The sequence below is a fragment of the Suricata suricatta genome, chromosome 14 (genome assembly GCF_006229205.1).
Source record: "Suricata suricatta isolate VVHF042 chromosome 14, meerkat_22Aug2017_6uvM2_HiC, whole genome shotgun sequence".
Lineage (NCBI taxonomy): Eukaryota > Metazoa > Chordata > Mammalia > Carnivora > Herpestidae > Suricata > Suricata suricatta.
This window is the reverse complement of record NC_043713.1, coordinates 82,119,822-82,138,338: the sequence shown is the minus strand read 5'-3', so window position 1 is coordinate 82,138,338 and position 18,517 is coordinate 82,119,822. Positions and strand designations below refer to the sequence as shown.

The window sequence follows — 18,517 nt, the reverse complement described above, 5'->3', positions numbered from 1 at the left end:
CAGGACTAGAAGCCAAACATATTCCCTCATACTTTTGCAGTAGCTCCCATGGGGGGGGGGGTCTTCCCTTCCTGGCAAGAGTCTGGAAGTGACTTTGGTTGTCAGAATGATGCAGAGCGCCTCTGGCTTTGGTAGGTGGGAGCCGGGGATGCCAAATGTCCGGCAGGCAGGCCAGATCCCAGGCTTGAAGAATTGTCCTGCTCTGAATGCCCGAGCATCCCTGTTGAGAAACACCAGGAGGAGTAAGTGCGGTGGCAGTGAGGAAAGCCAACAGCAGTGGAGCTTCTGGTGGAATCTATTTTGGCTGGTATGAATCCGGGAGGCTCCCCGAAAGGGGTGTCCTTTGTGCTCAGCCTTAAGGGATGGACTTAAAAAAAAAAAAAGGAGATTGGATGGGAGTAGGAGGGGAGGGGTCTGACCTAGCTGAGGGAACTTTCTGCAGCAACCCAGAGTTCTCTCCTTGAGAACCTCAACCTGGAACCAAGATGGGCTACTGGGTGGGGAGACACCGATCTCAGGAAGGGCTGGACTGGGTGGGGCAGGCCAGGACTATTTTTAAGGCATATTGGCTCAGATTTTAACATGGGTCAGAGTCGTCCTCACCCCATCATGAACCCATTTATTGGAAAGGCTCAGAGAGGCAAAGTACTGTAACTTGGTTAGGGTCTTTTGGAACCTTCCTCTCCCTGGCAGGCTGCCTCCCAGTGGCCAGGGAAGCAGAGAGTTCCCATTTCCTTTCCCAATCCTGGAGACGTGAGGCAAATGCTGTTTCAGTTTTTCCTTTGGGTCAGAGGGCCTTGTGTCGCTATTTTTCCCTCAATGTTTTGCTTTTCCAGTCAGCTCCTCCCCTGTGGGTTACAGGCCCTGGGTGTGGGGTTCAGGCATGCCCAGCCCCACGGTGCTGGAATGGCCTTCTCCCTTATTTCTGTGTCTTCTTTCCTGGAAGTTAAGGACATTGCATCTCTCTTTTGGAATGACCTTTTTTTGTTCAGGTTGTGCTTGTCACCTTCTTGGCCTGTTAATAATATGTGACCTTTGTGTCTGGCTTTTTTTTTCATGGAGCATCATGTTTTCAAGGTCCATGCATGCAGTTGACTCCATTGGTGCTTCCTTTCTATGGCTGAGTAATATTCCCTTGTGAGGATAGACCCCCATTTTGTTTATCCTTTCATCGGTTGGTGGATATTTGGGTTGCTTCCACCACGAGGGTTTCTTAAGGGCACTTTGTACATTCCTATGCCTTCTCAGTCCCCAATTAGTAAACCTCTGGGCAAATGACATTATTTTGTCCCTCTGTTTGTAGGAAGAGGGTGATGGAAGAAAGGGTCTCTGAAATCAGTTGGGGAACAGCTTACTGGAATAGAGTTTTCAGAACTCCCATCTCGCTCGCCCCCTCCTGCTCCTCCACAAGGATCCTGCTTCCTTCCAAAGCTCAGTGCCTCCAGGGTCAATGCACAGGTGTTGCGCATGTGATCTTCAGGGAGAGCATGGATTCATTCAGTTCCGTTCTCTTCAGTCGCGATGATTTGTTAAATGTAGGTCCCCATGTCATCTTATCGGTTTGTATTTTGTGAGACTTTTTCTAGGGTAAGGAAATCCACAAAGCAGAGAAAGCCTCACCAGACAGATGGAGCCCTAACCCTGTGGCCGGGCGTGGAGTCAGCTCAGTCTCCCGACAGCTTGGCCAGAAATGCCCACCACGGAAATTGGAAATCTAGCAAAAACAGAGCTGGGAGGAAGCCCAGAAAAGACTAGCCCCTCAGCCCTTCCCCCCGTTTGACAGCTGACTAGGAGCGCAGAGAGGAGGAGAGAGCACTGTCTTCAGGAGGGTTGAGCGTGAGCCGCTTTCACACAGAAGATGACACCATAGCTACCCTCTGGCTAGGCCCCAGCGGCTCCATTTTACAGATGAAAATCAAGGCCCAGGCCCCTGGGATCTGTATTGTTTCCTGACATACCTTTTAATTTCCTGACAGATACTGCCCATTTTCTCATGGAATGGAATCCCCCTTTTCCAGGAGGGTATGGTTTTGCTCTCTGAAAAAATAAGATTTTAAGTGATTATTTTTTCTTTCTTCCCTGATTGGATTCCTTCCTCAACATCACCCCAAATCGGGCATATTTCAAAGGAGGTTGGTACTGTTGCTCTACCGAAGACCTCTGGTCCCGGCATTCCTTGCTGGGGATGTGAGTGACCAAAATGGGGAAGGAGCGATCCAGCCGCCAGTGTTTTCCATTTCTGTCATGTTGGTAGTGGTGCTGCTGAACTTTTTTCTTCAGTTATGAAACATGTTAAGCGTAGAGAAACGCCAAGTTTTGTTTTTTGTTTTTTTGACTGCCTCGTGTTTTTGGAAGGCTGCACGGAAAGAGGGCAGAGCGAGGCGCCGTGTTTCACTTAGCGCTGGCTCTGGAACTTTGATGATATTTCACTGAACTGAACCTACACTTTGGGGGGGTGTCGGTGACAAGGCCCATCCTGGGAGCTGAGGGACAGTGGGACTTGGTCCCTGTCCCCAGAGAGCTCCTAGGTGAGTGATCTGTGAACTCTCCGGGAGTGCTTTGGAAAAGATAAACAATTCTAGCATTTTCCCTCTTGAAAAGGAGAGCAAGAAAATTCCAAGAGTCTGTTGTACCCCCACCCCCACCCCATCCTGAAAGCTGCTGAGCAACTATTTTTATGTTGTCTCTTTTTATCCCGTTGGCTTCTGTAAATAGTTGAGAGATGGCAGTTGCAGAGATAAAAATGCTAATTCCAACCTGGAGAGGAGAGAGCATGGTCCCCCAAGGAAATGCCCCCTTAGCCGTCCCCAGGCCAAGGTCTTGCCCATCTGCCCACATGTACGAGAGGTCGGAGGTGAGTGGATGGGAGGAGGGGTGTCATGGGTGGTGCCAGAGAAAAGCCTCTGCTGGAGAAGTTTAAATGGGGAACTAGTGGTTTGGGTGGGGGTGGGGTGTGGAAGAAAGAACACCTCCCTTACGGGTTTTTAAAGGTGCATAGGGATTTTTGTCTTTGAGACTTCTGATGGAAAGAGGGTTTATTTAGATTCATCCAAGACAATTCTCCCGTCTTCTGCGTCCAGGCGTGGGGGACAGGGTTGGTCCCCCAGAGGCAGAGCCTGCTCCCAGCCCCTCTTTGCCCCTACCAGCTGGGGTTGCTTTGTGCTGGAGGCTGCGGAGGGAGGGAACTAGATTTAGCATCACCTCCAACTGCAGGGAAGAGAGAGGGAGGGAGGAGTCCCATGGGTGGGCAGGGCAGGGGTGCTTGTGGGTTCCGAGCTGGCCCCTCTATCTCCTTCTTGCCAAGCTGCGGAATGTTGGAGTCCAGGTCTTTTTCTTTTTGTTACAAACTGAAATTCCAGTTGTTTCCCTGTCTCTTCCTTTGGTGGTTCAGTGAAAGATGCGGTAGGAGAGGAGGAAAGAAGTAAGATGGTTCCTACCTTCCTTTGCCAAATACCCCCACACTCACTCCACACCCACGCACCCGTCCCCACTTCTGGCTCGTCAGGGTGGGAACCACCAGGGTGCACCTGGCTATGGGATTGCAGCCGCGTGATACTCCGTTATCGACCAAACAGTAACCTGGGAGGAAGACACCTGAGCTTCTTGCTCTGTAAGCGTCCTGGCCTCCCGGGCGCACGGGGCTGCAGGGGTCAGGACTCCTGGTTTTCTAGCCTTGTGAAAGTCGCCTCACCTCCCTGGGTCTCAGGGACCCCACCTGCAGCCCTGCGCACTGATGATGAAAGCCTTGGGAGTGTGCACAAGTGACATACGTAAGCAAGGACGCAAAATTATGTGCACGCTTTAACTTAAATATTGTGAAAAGTGATGCATGTGGACAAGAGTTAAAGGATGAAAAGAATAAAGTTAGCGTGGTGAGATTAGAGATAAAAATTTTTGTTATAAATTCAAGCCAGTTGAGGGCCTTGAACTTGCTAGCCACAGAAAGCTTCCTTGCAATAGCTTCAGTGTAAGGAGCACTTGCCGTGTGCAGGAGAAGGGATGTGCACTGACTCCCATGCCCCACCTCTCCAGGAGCCTCTGTTTTCACACCTGTGCTTTCCCAAAGCACGGTGTGATTGTGGGCAAGTCACTCGGACTCTCTGCCTCAGTTTCCTCACCAGTGAAATAAGCATGATAACTGGACATGACTTTTAATGTCGTTGTGACAGTTAGATGAGATGATACATCTTAGAATAGTGCTTAGAATAGTGCACTTTCTCACTGGTGAAACGAAATGGTTGGAGCAGGTGACCACCGATGTGTGCCCTAATTGAGCGCTGCCCTCCAATGCATCTCCAAGCAGGGCCTGTACGGGTGAGATGTGGAAAAGGAGGAGGGGGCATGTGACGGGCACTCAGCCTGTCCTCCGTGTTGGGGAGGCAAGGGGGGGGTGGGGAGGACTGACCGTATCTTCTGCTCAAAGCTGCAATGAGTTGTTGCCAGGAGAGAATATGGACCCAGTGCTGTCAGAGTGTCTAGTGCTTTAAGAGACTCTGGAAGTTATGACTTTTATCTGAAATGTCCCAACTTTGAAATGTTGACATCTCAGTCAAATAGTTTTAGACACAGGGTAGGGCAAGCAAAATACGTTGGTGGCCAGATGGCACCCGAGAATCACCATTTGCCACCTTTTTGCTCTAGGGACTGTGACAGGCATGGGGCCTGTGCGTGCTAACACCAGTGTTATCCCTCTGCTGAGGGAGGACCTTTGCCTCTGGGGAGATGGTTCCAGTGCCTCCAAACTAAAGAGTTCTCAGGGAGAGCCGTTGCTAAGAGTTGATGTCACTGAATTGGTGACTGTTTGGCTGGGCTGAGACCCACATTGGAATATTCCTGCTGGCATCAAACCTTAGTGCTGTGTTGGCGGGTCGTGCTGAGCCTCCCAGGTCTCGTGCTCATGAGCTGAGAACCGCTTCGGAATATGTGGCCTCTGAGGCTGCGGGCTTCCCCAGGTGGGTGGGAGCCACGTTAGTTTGCTGGGGCTGCCGTGACCAAGGACCGCAACCTGGGCAGCTTCAAGAGCAGAACTGTGTTGTCTCACGGTTCTGAAGGCCAGAAGTCCTAGATGAAGGCGCCAGGAGGGAGAACCTGTTCCATGTCCCTCTCTGGCTTCTGGTGGTTTGCTGGCAATCTTTGGCCTTCCTTGGCCTAAACGTGCAATGCTGGGCCTCTGCCTTCCTGTTCTCATGGGGTTCTCCCCTGTGTGGCCCTGGGTCCAAAATAAGGACACTGGTCATATTTGATTAGAACCCACCCTAGTAACCTCATTTTAACCTGATTACCCTTGTGAAGACCCTCTCTCCAAATCAAGTTACATTCTGAGGTCCTGGGGTTAGGACTCCAGCATATCTTTTTGGGGGGGCACAATCCAGTCTATAGCAGGTGCCTAATGGAGTCCCTGTGACGTTGCCCTGGGCTGCCCATTGTGTTCTCCATTAGCGTCCTACAGAGGTCTTGTCTCCAGCCCCTCCAGCTTCCTTTCCGCACCCCCTGCCTGCATGCGCTCACACGTGCCTCCTTCCCCAGAGGGGTGGGGTGGTGCTTCTTTCTGTTCCTCAGCTCTCCCACGCCTTTCCTGCCTCGGGGACTTCTAAGAGCTCACTCTTCCTGGAGCAAGTTCCTGCCCCCTCAGCACCTACTCACCCTGTGGGTCTCAGCCTAAATATAATTTCCCCAAGCGAGGCCTTCCTTGACCCACCCCCCCATTCTGATCTGTTCTTTTATCTTGTCTTGGTTTCTCCCTGCTTGTACTTTTACAGTCATTTGTGCTTTTAAGATATCACATCTGTTTTGTTTATCCACCACCTAGTACGTCCTCAGTAATTACATGAAAGAACAAATGGATCAGTGAATTTCCTTTCGGACCTCCCTAGGCGTCAGTTTCCCCACATAAGAGAGGATGTGGCTGGCTAGGGCTGTTTTCCCAGGGAGGACATCATTGTTGGCCTTGGCAAAGCATCCTTATCATGATTTGAGGCCCCTTTGTTGTCCCATGGTGCCCGGGACCTTGCAGGCTGTGTTTCAGTTTGGGGCACACGTCCCTGGCACACTGGCTACTTGCTACACTGGGCGCTGTGGTGACTTTCCATTTGGTGGGCAGGCGCCAGTTGGAAATGGCCCCCAGGAAATGAGAACGTGCTTCCAGGAGGCCAGGGCCGCTTGGCTTCCTGGCAGAGGAAGGAGTGCTTCCCTTCATCCTGGCCCCGAGCCTGGTCCATCTGCTTCAGGAAGGGTCTGGTTGCTCTATTGAGCCACCCCGTGAGAGGTGGGGGAGCTTGGCACTGCCAGCCCTGGGGAGACCAGGAGGCCTTTGAGGGCAGGGAGAGAGGACCCAGGTTTGGGGCAGAAGGCTCCAGGGAGAGGACTGTTGGCATTTTGTCAAACCCAAGGAGTTTTTCAGAAAGGTCCTCTTATTCTGCTCCTCGCCCTCCCCTAATGCCATGCTTAGCAGCCCCTCCCTTGCAGAGGGCCTGTGGGGATTACATGAACCAGGAGGAGCCATGCTTGGTACATCCTTAGTGCTCAGTTGGATGTTAGCTGTTGCTGTTGTTATGCAAACCATTGTCTTTGTATGATTTTTTTTCTCCTGGGCAGAGTGTTTTTTTTTTTTTTTTATAATTTATTTATTTATTTTTGAGAGAGAGCACAAGTAGGTGAGGGGCAGAGAGGAGAGACAGAATCCCAAGCAGTCTCTGCACTGTCAGGGTGGAGCCCGAGCCGGGGCTCGAACTCAAGGAACTGTGAGATCATGACCTGAGCCAAGATCAAGAGGAGGTTGCTTAACCAACTGAGGTACCCAGGCTCCCCTCTCCTGGGCAGAGTGTTGATAGGTTTCATCAGATCCTTATAGAGCATGTGACCTTGTGGAGTCTGTGTCCCCAAAGCCAGTCAGAGTCAAACTCTATAGGGGTCAGTGGTATAAGATCCCTGTCCTCAGGCTGAATGACCTGCTTGCCTATCAGGCCTTGCTGCAGACAGGGGTGGGGGTGGGGTGGGGGCAGCCTCGAGGCCCTGAGGTCTGGGGCCTGGACACACCTGCCCCTCCAGCACAGAGGGCTCCCATCTCCATCTCAGCTGGAGCGCTTCTCTTCTCCTGCCTCCTCCAGCCCTCAAGGGCCAAGGCCCTGGCCAGATGCCAGTTTGACAAGGAGACTGATTAAAAGCAGCTTTGCTGGGGGCAGATGGCTTGGTGTCCTTGGCCTGGAGTGAAGATCGATAAGCAATTGTTTTTCTCTTGGCAAGAAAAAAAAAAATCTCCATTAACTTTCTCAGGTGCTGCCAGACCAGTTCTCTTTTCAGGAATGCTGCAGACCTGTCAGAGGTGGCCCTGGGAGGGAGGACAGGCCACCGCAGCTGCTCTGCTCCCCTGCCGTGTGAGGGCCATGGCACCCACACAAGAGCAGGCTGGCTCATTTCGGCCTCAGTAGCTCTTAGGAACATTCTGGAACCCAACTGGCCAAACCCAGCCTAGTAGGCATTCAGTAGGTAGTTGAAAGTTTAGCTTTTTGGGCACTTAACCAGGTAGCAGACATGATACTGAGCGCTTAGCTCATTTACTCCTCCTGACTAATGGGTGACCACCCATTTTATAGACAAGAAAACCGAGGCTGAGGGGGGGCTAAGTCATTTGTGTGTGGTGAACCCAGGCAGTTGAACTTCAGAGGCCCTGCTTTTCTTTTCCTGGGGAAACACTCAACACAACAAGCTGGGCCACAGAGGACCTTGAACTTGGGTTGGATTCTTTTATTGATAGGGAAGCCGAGACAGGACCATAGTTTAGGATTTCTTTCTCAGACACAGTAAGAATGGGACAGAGGAATAGGAGTGGGACCAGCTGCCCCCTCCCCCTGCCTCAGCCTCTAGGTTTATTATCCCAACTCCTGTCATGGTCACAGCTGTCTTCTTTCTTTTAAGAATTCATTTCTGCAGAGTTACTATTTGTGCATGGGACCCAGGGAAAAGTTTAGTCCTTCCTACCCTGTCCCCCTGCTTCTGCAAACTAGTCATTTTTTCTTGAGGCCAGTGTTACCATTTTCTTATGTACCTTTCTAGAAATATGCTATCGCATATACAGTTATTTTCACATGTATGGCCTTTTTCCCTCTTACTCCAAAACAGCATGCTAATGCTTTGTTTTTTTCCATGTAACAGTGTGTTGTGAAGCTAATTCGTAGTAGGCTGTGTAGAGTCACTTCTTTTAATTTTTTAAAATGTTTATGTATTTTTAGAGAGAGAAAGCAGGGGAGGGGCAGACAGAGAGAGAGAGACACGGAACTAAAGCAGGCTCCAGGCTCTGAGCTGTCAGAAACTGACATGGGGCTTGAACTCACGAACCATGAGATCATGACCTGAGCCAAAGTCAGATGCTTAACCGACTGAGCCACCCAGGTGCCCCTGGGTCCCTTCTCTTTTTTCTTTTTAATGTTTGTTTATTTTTGAGAGAGAGTGAGCATGATCAGGGGAGGGGCAGAGAGAGAGAAGAGACACATATTCTGAAGGAGCCTCCAGGCTCTGAGCTGTCAGCACAGAGCCCGATGCAGGGTTTGAATTCACGAACTGCGAGACTATGACTTGAGCCAAAGTTGGATGCTTAACAGACTGAGCCATCCCGGCGCCCCTGGATCGCTACTCTTAATTCTTTTAGGTACACACCTGGGAGAGGAATTGCTGGGTGATATGGTAATTCTACAATTAATTTTTTGAGGACCTATCAAACCATGTCATTGTAGTTTAAATTCATACTTTCCATACTCTAAGACTGAGCAGCTTGTCATATGATAGGTTTCTTTGTTGATCTTTTATTGTGAACTCTGTGTTCATAAACCATCCCTGTGTCTGGGCTAGGCTGCTGCGGTGATTTTGTTAGTGCTTTCCTCATTGGTCTTTCCTGCTCCACCAGGGCAGGGCTCCCATCTGCCTGCGTCACTGTCCAGATTGCCTGACACAGAAGCTGTTCCATAAATACTTCTTACAGGACTGTCCTAAGAGGGCAAGTGGCATTTTTCAGCCTCTCATCCAACTCCTCCACTCCCACCTACACCTTCCTCTCTGTCCCCTCACTGCCACCGTCATCAAGAGATACCCTTTCATTCATTCATAACATCTCTCTGCTCAGCACCGTTGGCCCGGCATCTTCATGATGTGGGTGATCGATATGGAGAGTCACCACCATTAACATCCATGGATGTACTCTCTGAATTCTAGTGGCACCTGTGACATTTGTCCAGCAGAATTTGTCAAACACATGAACCAAAGGTTAATATTCTGTCCCAGAGACAGGAGGAATTGACAGTCTAAAGAAGTGTCAGCCCTTTTTTAATTCACCTAATATGAACTTAACCATTTAAAAATGAACACTTCAGTGGTACTTATCACGATGACGGTGTTGTACAGACACGGCCTCTGTTTAATTCCAGGTCGCGTGCAGCTTCCAGGAGACCCTCTGCCCACTGGCAGCCACTCCCCAGTACCTTGGCAGTCCTAGGCCATCGTGAATCTATTTTCTGTTTCCTATGGATTTGCCTATTCTAGAAATTTCAAATAAAGAGAATTATACATATGTGACCTTTTGGGGTCTGGCTTCCTTCACTTCGCATGATGTTTTCAAGGTTCATCTAGACTGTAGCATGTATCAGTATTTCATTCCTTTTATGGCTGAATCGTGTTCCATTGTGTGGATCGACCACATCCCGCTTATCCCTTCATCTGTTTGTGGGCATGTGGTTGTTTTCCCTGTTGGCTATTGTGAATAGAGCTATTTGAGTATTTACCTAGAAGCAGAATTGCTGGGTCATGTGATAAATGTCTGTTTAGTTTTGTGAGGAACCACCTAGCTGTTTGATGTCAACCTTTTTTTTAAACACCCATCATGAGGCTTGAACTCACAACCTGGCAATCAAGAGGCACATGCTCTACCGACTGAACCAGCCAGGCGCCCTGATGCTAATCTTTTCGCTTCATGTTTGCCTTCTGCCTGGCGGGCACCAACCAGCGGGCGAACTAAGACAACATTAGATAATAGATATGTTGAACTTGGCTCTCTCAGACAACACAAGCTGTCTGGCCCCCTCTCTGGGGTTCCTTTCCTTCCTCTGGTGTGACCTTCGACCCCTGCTCCTCAGTTGGCCTGAGGCCAGCCCAGGAGACCGGACTGCTGTGCCAGTGGGCTTTGCTTAAACAAATCCCTTTCTTTCTCTCAAGCCTCAATTTTCCCATGTACAAAATGGGAATGTAGCAGCAAACATAGGGTGCTTGTGAGATGATGTAGACGTGCAGAAGGTGTTCTGTAAACGGTGAAGTGCTGTCTGAATCGTCGCCATTGTGAAGTCATACAGCTTAGACTGGTCATGAGTAAGTGTTTCATTTGGCTGGTCAGCATTTAAAAATACTTGAAATAATTGCTAATTAAAAAAAGAATCAAGAGGGACGCCTGGGTGGCTCAGTCGGTTGGGCATCTGACTTTGGCTCAGGTCAGGTTTGTGGGTTCGAGCCCTGTGTCTGGGCTCTGTGCTGGCAGCTCAGAGCCTGGAGCTGCTTCCGATTCTGTGTGTCCCTCTCTCTCTGCCCCTCCCCTGCTCATGATCTGTCTCTTTTTGTCTCTCAAAAATAAGTAAATGTTAAAAAAAATTTTTGTTAAAAGAATCAAGAGGCCTCATCTGATGTGTAGGTTCAGAGCTTCTCTTTAATAATAATAATAATAAGATGGTGGTGGTGATGGAGGGAACAAGCAATTCTAGGCCCAAATTCTAGTTTAGCAACAATTGGCTTGAGTTGGAAGTAGCTTCCACTGCTGTAGAGTGCATGCGTCCTCTGTTTTGGGTTTTCTCCTACTTTGTTCCTCCAGGGAGAGTTTGGGATTCATACGTGTGTGAGGAGGGGCTTTTCCAATAAGGAAGTGTGGAGTATGCTCCTCTGGCTAGACTCAGAGATCACATCGCATGATGTTTTGCAAGATTTTTTAGGATGTCACCTGGAGGCAGGAAGGAGGCCCCAGCCGCAGGGTGCCACTGACCCTTCCTCTCTTCACAGGTGGCGCTGCTGCCGGATGGGAGTGCCCGGGCACACGCACCATGTCATCATGCATCTCTAGCCAGCCCAGCAGCGACCGGGCCGTCCTCCAGGATGAGCTGGGGGGTGCGGGCAGCAGCGGCAGCGAAGGCCAGAAGCCCTGTGAGGCCCTGCAGGGCCTCTCGTCCCTGAGCATCCGCCTGGGCATGGAGTCCTTCATCGTGGTCACCGACTGTGAGCCGGGCTGCGCGGTGGATTGCGACCTGGCCCGGGGCCGGCCCCTGGAGGCTGATGGCCGAGAGGTGCCCCTCGACGCCTCCGCCTCTGGGTCCCAGGCTCGGCCCCAGCTCTGCGGGCGCAAGCTCTCTCTGCAGGAGCGGTCCCAGCTGGACGCGAACGGACGCTGCGTCCCCCCCGCCCTGCCCCACTCACCCGTGGGCTCCCCGCAGTCGTCGCCGAGGCTGCCCCGGAGGCCCACGGTGGAGTCCCACCACGTGTCCATCACTGGCTTGCAGGTATGTGCGCTGGCCCAGCCGGTGGGGGACCTGTATGAGGTGGGGTTACCACAGACAGTGATTTGGGAGGTGACCCCTGGGAGACCCAGGTGGGGGTGGGAAGTGAGAGCAGAGAGAAAGGGGTCAAGAAAGGGTGCATGATGTAGCTGGTTGCCACCATGGGAAATGGGCTCCATCTTTGGGGGACCCTTTTAGACAGTGTAGAACATTCCATACCTCAGAATTTCTGTATCCCACTTGAGGGCCAAGGGAGCTGAGCCTTTTACACCTGCTCTTAGTGAGGGCTGCTGGGGGGCAGGTCACCTGCCCTGAAAGTGGACAGAGCAGCTTTGGGGCCACAGAGAGCCTCTAGGGGAGATGCAGGTGCTGGTGGTTGGGAGTTGTACTGGGGATGGGGGTCAGTGAGGGGCCTCATGGCCTAGCAGTGGGGCAGCAGGTGCTACCCTCGGCACTGTATGTGCATCTCTCATTTTTCATGTCCGTACGGAAACTTCTGGGAGTTAGAACTGGAGCCTCATCAGGGCTCACCTGGCCCTGCGAGTTCTGCCCCTGCCCCTTCTCCAGCCCCATCTCCTGCCTTTCTGCTGCGGACTCACAGGGCTCCATCCGCACTGCCTTCTTATATTCCCCACGCATCCACACTCCCTCCCTCCATTAGGGCCTGCTGTCCTCTCTGCTTGGAAACTCTCGCTCTCCTCTCCACAAGGCCGTCTACCTCTGATAGCCAAGTTTCAACTCAGATGTCTCCTCCGAAGGGCCTCTCTGACCACGTCTGTAAGCAGCCTCAGGCTGCAGCCCCTCCCTCCCCTGTCGCCCTATAGTCAGAGTGTTCATTTACCATCTAATTGTGTGTGTGTGTTGAGTTGTTTTTGGCCTGTCTGCCAGCTGGAGTCTAAGCTCAGGAGGAACAGTACTGTCCACTGTCATGTTCCCCAGCACCTAGTACCTGGCACATAGTAGGAGCACAAAAATATTTGTTGAAGGAATGATCGAATTTAATTGGGAGAAGCGTGGACATGGAGAATGGGTTTCCAAAGGGACTGATATTGGACTGTATTTTGAGGGCGAGGTAGGACTTTGTGATTGGAGAGGGGTACACACAGAGAGTTCCCTGCAGGAGGAATGCACAGTGTGAGCAGAGGCCCAGAGGCAGAAGACAGGATGTGGGGGAAAGGGCAGTCAGGGGTTCAGCCAACTAAAGAATGGGGCCCATGTGTGGGGCACCGTGGCAACAGGGCTAGAGGGAGAGTTTGGCTTTATTTCAGTTAGAGTTGAGTCAGCTTAGAGAAACAGAGACAAGCCCCCCTTCACCACAACAATAGTGGCTTTAACATAATAGGCCTTGCTATCAGGTAAACTATATCTGGAGGAGTGGGACCAGTGTGGGGATTCTGTTGTCCCTAAAACCTTACTGTCAGGGCGCTTGGGTGGCTCAGTCGGCTAAGCGTCCGGCTTTGGCTCAAGTTGTGATCTCATGGTTTGTGGGTTGGAGCCCGGCGTTGGCCTCTGTGCTGACAGCTCAGAGCCTGGACCCTGCTTTGGATTCTGTGTCTCCCTCTCTCTCTGACCCTCCCCTGCTCACACTGTCTCTGTCTCTCAAAAATAAATAAAAAACATTAAAAAAAATTAAACCTTACTGTCTAAAGATGGCTGCTGTGACTATAACCCTCACAGCTCCATTCCAGACAGGAAGAACGAGCAGAGGAGAAGAGGAAAAGGTGTTTGCCTCCCAAGTCTGTCCTCTTCCCCGGGAGCTCAGCCCAACAACTTCTGCCTACCTCCTTCTGGCCATGTAGCTACCCCTAGCTGTAAGGAAGGCTGAAAAATGCAGTTTTCCAGCCTGGGCCATTGCCACCAAGCTGTCCATTTTATAAGGAAGAAAGAGCAGGCTGGTGTCTGGTGGGCAACGAGGTGACTCTGCCAAGGTCAGAGGAATAGGGTCAGGCTTGACCTTGGAAGCATCAGGGGCTGATGTGATCAGAGTGGAATCTTGGAAGATGAATTCAGCAGCATGTGGGGCTTGGCTTAGGGGGCAGTGGGGCCCCTTAGGACAGCTCTGCAGGACCCCACGTCTGCCTGTCACATCCCTTCAGAACTCGGGGGAATGAAATCAACACTGGAAAGAAACAGGCTATGGAGTGCTATCCCGCAGGTCAAATGATGCAGCTCTGTGTGTACACTCTGATCTGGAACTGTTTCCAGTGATGTTGTTGAGTGAGAAAAGAGGTTGAGAAGTGATTTAGTGTGACATCATTTTTGCCTTCCCAAAGCCCTATTCCAAAACAATGCTCTGTATTGTATACAGGTGCATGGATACGTGCGTGTACATAGAAAACGGCCTAGAAGTTTATATACCAAACTGATACCAAGGTTTGGGGAAAGGGTTAGAATCGGGGTGGCAGGGTTCAAGGGAAGTGTTGGGCTTATGTGCAACACTGGAAGATTTATATTCTATCATGTTTCTGTACCCAGTTTTATTCTTTTTTCACTTAATATTTCCCCCTATATATATTGAGGTGTAATTGAAGTAAAACAAACCACATGTATTTCACATGTACAATTTGATCAGTTTTGATACATGCATACATCTCTAAAACCATCACCCCGGTCAAGATCACAGACATTTCACTTCCAGCACACCCGACAACACACCCCTCCCCCCTCTTCCCCTTTCCCAGGTCACTACTGACTTGCTCTTTATCAGATTAGTTTGCAAGTTCAAGAATTTTCTGTAAGTGGAATTATTTAGTATATACTCTTTTTTGTTTCTTTTGGCTTAGCTTCTTTGACGGGGTAACAATTTCGAGGTTTGTTTGTATTGATGCGTGCTTCCTTTTTGTTGCTAACTAACATTCCACTGTCTGCAATGGACCACTGTTTATCCAGTTACCTGTCAGTGGATGCTTGGGCTGTTTCCAGTATTTGACTATTACCAATAAAGCTGTTTCGAACATTTGTATACAAGTCTGCACAGACACAAGTTTTCACATCTCTTGGATAAAGTTAAGAGCAGAATATTGTAGAGGAGGTGTTTGTTAAGAAACTGCCCGCTTGCTTTCCAAACAGGCTGCACCATTTTAACTTCCTACCAGCATTGTGTAAAGGTTCTGCATGCCCTACATTCTGACAACACTTGGTAGAGTCAGTCTTGGATTTTAGCCAGTCTAATGGGTATGGTGTTAATTTACATTTCCCCAATGATTCATGATATTATTAAGCCTCTTCTTTTTTTTTGAGCCTCTTTTCATGTGCTTACAGATCATTTGTAGATCTTCTTTGGAGAACTGTCTTTTCAAGTCTTTTGCCCATTTTATTATTTTTTTAATTAAATATTTTAATGTTTATTTTTGAGAGAGAGAGAGAGAGAGAAGGAGGGAGACCAGAATCCAAAGCAGGCTCCAGGCTCTGAGCTGTCAGCACAGAGTCCGACATGGGGCTTGAACTCTCAAACTGCAAGATCATGACCTGAGCCGAAGTCAGCCCCCCAACTTACTGAATCACCCAGGCACCCTATGCCCATTTTTAAATTAGGGTGTTGTTATTAAGGAGTTTTTGGTACTTTTTGTACAAAAAGAATCTGTAAGAAATCTTGTTAAGAAACCATTCCCTGCCCTTCAGTCACTTGGATTTTCTCCACTTGTGTTACTTTGTTTTTATAGGACAACATAGTCCTTATATAGGATTCCTTGTTTAATTTAAAATCAATGTTTTAAGAACACCTCTTTAAAAATGGGTTTTAAAAGAGTACATGCTGTATGATCACATTTTTAAAGATATATATTTTTAACATTTATTCATTTTTGAGACACCAAGAGAAACAGAGCTTGAATGAGGGAAGGACAGAGAGAGAGGGAGACACAGAATCCGAAGCAGGCTCCAGGCTCTGAGCCGTCAGCCAAGAGCCTGACGCAGGGCTCGAACTCATGAACTGCGAGATCATGACCTGAGCCAAAGTCGGACACTTAAGTGACTGAGCCACCCAGACACCTCATATTTTTACAATATACAAAATCTGTGCTGTTAAAGGTCAGGGTAGTGGTCACCCTCGAGAGGGGCCAGTATCTGAGAGACGCTTCAGGGGGTTGGGAATGTTCTCATTCTTGATTTGTTTATTTTTTATTTTTTATGTCTTTTATTTATTTTTGAGAGACAGAGACAGCATGAACAGTGGAGGGTCAGAGAGAGAGGGAGGTACAGAATCTGAAGCAGGCTCCAGGCTCTGAGCTAGCTGTCAGCACAGAGCCCGATGCAGGGCTCGAACCCACAAACTGTGAGATCATGACCTAAGCTGAAGCCGGACGCTCAATGACTGAGCCATCCAGGCGCCCTCTCTTTCTCGATTTGCGTCCTGGTTCATGGTGTTTGTTTTGTGAAAAACGTATCTAGCTGTAAACTTACACTTCATATTCTGTGTGTTTCTACTTCACTTTCCAGGATTGTGTACAGCTGAATCAGTACACACTGAAGGATGAAATTGGAAAGGTAAATATCCCAGGAGCCAGGCTGGTTTTCTGAATCTACCAAGGATGTCTTGGATATGGTGGAAGGAGCCTGCTGGAGCAGAGAGTGGGAAGGAGTCCTTGGAGGCAAAGTTGTGGGGGAGGGTTTTGTCATCAGTGGGCCATCTGGTTTATTTTCTTTCTACATCATAATATTAATGTGTTTCTGCAGAAGCCCAGACAGCTTTAAGGGAATTCTATATCACCAACATTTGTGTTGTTGTTTTTCTCCCTAACATATTCTCACGTCTGTTTTTGCTTTAATTTCAGCCAATGGGCAGTATTATTTCAGGGGTTGAAAATTCAAATACTGATAGAAAGCAAGTGAGTAGTATAAATGAACAAAGCCCTAGGTGTGCGGTATTAGGGAGTGGAGATGACTATGGAAACTGTCAGCACGTGGAAGTGATTGTGGGTCCACATGGCCAGATCTTTAGATTTTTTCCTAAAGGAGCTGAGAATCTAGATTTTTATATCTGATCTTTCTGGTTTTAAATGTTGGCAACTCAGTCAAACTTTCTAAAAACTGCAGATGCAGCAAAAATATAATTGCATAACAGACTTGGCAGTCAGTTGCTGGTTTTCAGCCCCTGTCTTAGGGTCCTCATTTTGCAGATCATAACTTCTGGATAGTATGTCACGGCCATCTCCCTTTATCCAGGGCTCCTATGGCGTGGTCAAGTTGGCCTACAATGAAAATGACAATACCTATTATGTAAGTATCCACATCCCCCTCCCCATCCCTATCCTTGTCCAAAGCAAAACCCACCTTTCTAGAACTTAGCTTCCCGAAAGATTTTCTTTGCTGTTGTCTGGTTTTATCCTTAGGTCATTTCATTTTGTGTCTTAGAGAGGCAGTGATGTTCCCATTATATGGATGAGGAAATGGGGAGGCGAAGTGATCGGCTTAGAAAGAAAATGGCTAAATTCAGCAAATGTCTCCTATCCTTACTCTGGGCTTCACAGCACCAAGAACCAGGTCGTAGTGAGGCAGACTGCCCTTGTCCGCCTTTGGAAGTCAGTCCAATTTGGGTTGAAATTCTGGCTCTCCGATTTGCCAACTGTGTATTCTTGGCCAAGTGACATCATACCCGAGCCTCAGTTTCCCCATGTGTAAAACAGCCAGCCCCTCTTCCATCACTCCACCTCACTCATGTCTTGATTTAGTTGTAGCGAGTCCCAAGGCTCATGGTCCCAGTCAGAGAGCGGACCTGGAGCCTTGGAAGCACTCTCAGGACTGAGGGGGATGCTGGCAGTTCAGCCTCCGCCTGCAACTGCTTGACCCACTCCGATGACGAGGCACTCACTACATTGTCTTGAGGCCACCAGGGCCCCAAGAGCTTTGGCAGGCCTAGGAGTAGAAGGAACTCTCCCTCTCCCCTCCTCTCCATTTTAACCAAGATATGGGGTCTTGCCTCCCACAGGCGATGAAGGTACTGTCAAAAAAGAAGCTGATCCGACAGGCAGGCTTTCCACGTGAGTTTGGTGGGCCAGACCTTTGTTCGTAGGTGCAGGGCTGGGGCAAGACAGAGAAGATCCCGTTGAATGGTGTCCCTACAGGTAGATGCCCCAAAGACTCCTGTCACTGGGGCATGGGGCAGGAAGGAAGGGATTCACAGAAGGCTGCACAAGGGGGTTGGGTCTCCAGCCTCACTTACTTCCAGCAGCAGAGGAGGCAGATGAGAAGCAGGCTGCTTAAGGCCCCTGGTGGCATCAGCCACTTCACTCTGCCACGACCTGCCCACCCCACCCCCAACTTGGGTTGCCCCATCTTCAGCTGCCATCTACAGGGGAAAAGCTCTTTGCCCTGACCCTGTGTTTCCTCCAGGTCGCCCCCCGCCCCGAGGCACCCGGCCAGCCCCAGGAGGCTGCATCCAGCCTAGGGGCCCCATTGAACAGGTGTACCAGGAAATTGCCATCCTCAAGAAGCTGGACCACCCCAATGTGGTGAAGCTGGTGGAGGTGAGCTGGGGGGCCAGGGAGGAGGGAGGCAGAAGTGGTGATGGTCCAGACCCAGCTCTAGTTATTACCTGAATGGCACACCACTAGTTTCTAGGGAGAGCCACGCCACATTTAACAGCTTATTGCAAGGCTGAGTACCAGTTACTGCTCCAGGCTCCTTTACTGCTATTCTTCCGTATTATTCTCACCCTTCCCTAAGACTATTTATTACTCCCATTTTCTAGATTAAGGAATTGAGGGTCAGAGGGATACTGAAACTTGCCCTTTACCCATTTCTTTCTCCTTGGAACCTATATATATATAATTTTAGCATAAAAGCAGCCCTATACATGTAAACAAATGAGTGTGGTTGTGTTCCAATAAAAGTTTATTTACAAAAACAGGCAGACCGCCAGATTTGGCTTGCATGCTGTATTTGCCATCTTCTGTTCTAGATCAGCAGTTCTCAGAGTTTTTGGTCTTAGGATTCCTGTATGTTCTTCAAAATTATTGAAGACCCCAAAAAAGGTTTGCTTATGTGGGTTGTATTTATTA

At 49.4% G+C, this 18,517-nt stretch overlaps 1 protein-coding gene across 5 annotated transcripts in view; it reads left to right on the top strand.

Annotated features, from left to right (window-relative positions):
- The first annotated feature begins 222 nt into the window (after positions 1-222).
- CAMKK2 (calcium/calmodulin dependent protein kinase kinase 2) overlaps positions 223-18,517 on the top strand; it is a 42,904-nt gene continuing 24,609 nt past the window's right edge. For 2 of the 5 annotated variants that reach the window (XM_029922826.1, XM_029922828.1), the window contains exons 1-6: positions 223-307; positions 11,029-11,522; positions 15,957-16,004; positions 16,683-16,736; positions 17,446-17,497; positions 17,850-17,983. In XM_029922826.1, the coding sequence (XP_029778686.1) occupies positions 11,070-11,522; positions 15,957-16,004; positions 16,683-16,736; positions 17,446-17,497; positions 17,850-17,983 (741 nt within the window). In that variant the 5' untranslated portion in view covers positions 223-307; positions 11,029-11,069. The remainder of the gene's footprint in view (positions 308-11,028; positions 11,523-15,956; positions 16,005-16,682; positions 16,737-17,445; positions 17,498-17,849; positions 17,984-18,517) is intronic. The other 3 variants (XM_029922825.1, XM_029922824.1, XM_029922827.1) reach the window with 2 other exon arrangements.